The sequence below is a fragment of the Acomys minous genome (assembly GCF_964271855.1).
Source record: "Acomys minous genome assembly, chromosome: 1".
NCBI lineage: Eukaryota > Metazoa > Chordata > Mammalia > Rodentia > Muridae > Acomys > Acomys minous.
Window position 1 is genome coordinate 166024147 of NC_140483.1, and position 2107 is coordinate 166026253.

At 42.9% G+C, this 2107-nt stretch overlaps 1 protein-coding gene across 1 annotated transcript; it reads right to left on the reverse strand.

The window, feature by feature from the left end:
• Positions 1-726: 726 nt before the first annotated feature.
• Positions 727-1892, reverse strand: DMAC1 (distal membrane arm assembly component 1). Its single transcript, XM_084797470.1, has 2 exons — positions 1578-1892; positions 727-1235 (listed from the first exon to the last, which is right to left on the reverse strand). Exons 1-2 carry the CDS (start codon positions 1834-1836, stop codon positions 1171-1173), a joined length of 324 nt encoding a protein of 107 aa, XP_084653596.1. The 5' UTR covers positions 1837-1892; the 3' UTR covers positions 727-1170.
• Between the last annotated feature and the right edge of the window lie 215 nt (positions 1893-2107).

A 2107-nucleotide genomic window follows, 5' to 3' on the forward strand; every position in this document is an offset into this window, starting at 1 on the left:
TGACAAAAACAAAACAAACACCAATAAATAAATAAACCAAGACATCATTACACAGCTATTATAGAGTAAACATAATTTTTAGATGTTTACTATATGTTTTTCAGAACAAATTTATTTACTTTATTACTGTAGTTCAGACTCAAACCTATGCCTATGCAAAAATCCTAATTAAACTTGAGGGTCATTAAAAAAAAAAGACAAGGGGATCAGAGTTAGTGGGAGAGATAAAAAAAATAACAGAAGAGATATGATCAAATATTTCACATACATGTATAAAAGTGTCAAAAATTAATGCTCAAACAGTTCTCAAAACGTACTAATTGATACTAAATATAATAGTACCTTTCTGTTCTAAAGAACCAACCAAACATACCTTTGCAGAGAAGTCTCAGTATTTCAGAGAAAAAAATAAACACTGAGAGTAAGCACACATTAAAAACTTCTAATAAAGTTTTTAAGCCCTCATCTCAAAGTCATCTCAATTCCATCCTAAAAAAACATATAATACCTATGGGAAAAGCCATCAGATTTTAATTTTTTTCTCAAATATTTTTGCATTTACATCTTTTATTATGTATTGTTGACATTTGAACTCTGCCTCTTTGGAACTATGCCATCTGTGAAAGTCAAAGCTAGGAAAGCAAACTCAATGGCTTGGTCTCAAGCTTTACCTATTAATAACAAAGGCGCAGCTCTCACTCAGTGATGGACTTGACACTTTGAACGGCATGAACAAGCTTCAATTTAGTGTCATATACCTATCCAGGGTTAGGTTAGCAATAGCTGCTGATGCAATTGGAAAATTAAAAAGAACTACTTATTATAATAAAATAGCTTATTTCACTATTGGCCTATCATTTACTCCATTTTAATATTTTCCCAAAACTGCTATCTTTCAGTATAAACTGAACTACATATTAACCTCCTTGGACAAGACACAGAACCATGTTTGCTTCCAAGGGATTTATTTGTCCCTTTATAACCTGATGGGGTAAAAACTGTAAACATCCATGACCAAAGAATGACAGTTCATGTTTTCAAGGTCTTCTTGGTATGTCCTAGAGTGAACTGCATCCTTGTCCGGGTCTGCAAAGAATATCCACCAACCCAGTGCTTGTTCTGCCTGGCGCGCAGCCAGGAATAGGAGACAACAAAGAACTGCTGGTGCTTTCAAACAACTGGATAGGATTTCCCTTTGGGGTCTGTCAGGACAACTACTCCCCAACAGGCAATACCTGAAAGAAAAAAGAAGAAAGTGCCTTTTGTACATTGCATTTTAGTTTACCCAGTGCTTCATATGTGGTATTTCATTTAACCCTCGCATAGCCGAAGAACGGATGGATCGTTCGGGCACCTTTCTTTTCTTTTCTCCTTTTTTTTTGTTTTTTGAGACAAAGTTTCTCTGTGTAGCCTTGGCTGTCCTAGACTCGCTTTGTAGACCAGGCTGGCCTCGAACTCACAGTGATCCCTCGGGCACCTTTCTTAAAGGGCAGTGAGGTGAAAGGCGCCGCCACCTCTCTAACTGGGCCCCACCCCGCGCCCCCGCGCGGGCCCCACCCTCGGCCCGCGGCGCTCACTGATGCCGATGACCATCTGCGCTATGGTGCCGGGGCCGGGTGGGATTCCTTGCTTCATGGGTCTCCTGGCCACCAAGTAGACATAGGCGCCCGCACCAAAGATCGCGGACCCAGAAAGCACGCGACAGCTCCAGCAGTTTTTAATCACGGAGTCCTGGGCGGGGGAGGCCGGCACCGCGTCTTTCGCAGGTTGGTTAGTGGAAGCTGCTGTTGGAGCGGCAGCAGGAAGCTCGGCGCTCCCAGACCACGACGACCCCATTTCAGAAGGGCGCACAGCCTTCCAAGCCTTCACTTTGAACTGTCGTAAAATGCTGCCGGAAAGCAGCACGCTGGCGCAGAAGCCGCCGCGCTTCTGGGAAATGTAGTTGCGGCCAGCTAACTAGCAGGGCGGAGCAGGACAGAGCAGGGCGGAGCTGCAGCTGCTTCAGACGTTTTCCGGGACTGTCACCCAGAGGTTAAAAAAAGAAAGAAAGAAAAAAAGAAAAAGAAAGAAAGAAAGAAATCTTAGGCTCAGCCCAGGGATTAGACTA

Coding starts and splice junctions, on each gene's coding strand:
- DMAC1 (XM_084797470.1), bottom strand. CDS start 1,836: ATGGGGTCGTCGTGGTCTGGGAGCGCCGAGCTTCCTGCTGCCGCTCCA. Junction 1,236..1,577: donor GCAGATGGTCATCGGCATCA/GTGAGCGCCGCG, acceptor TTTTTCTTTCAG/GTATTGCCTGTTGGGGAGTA.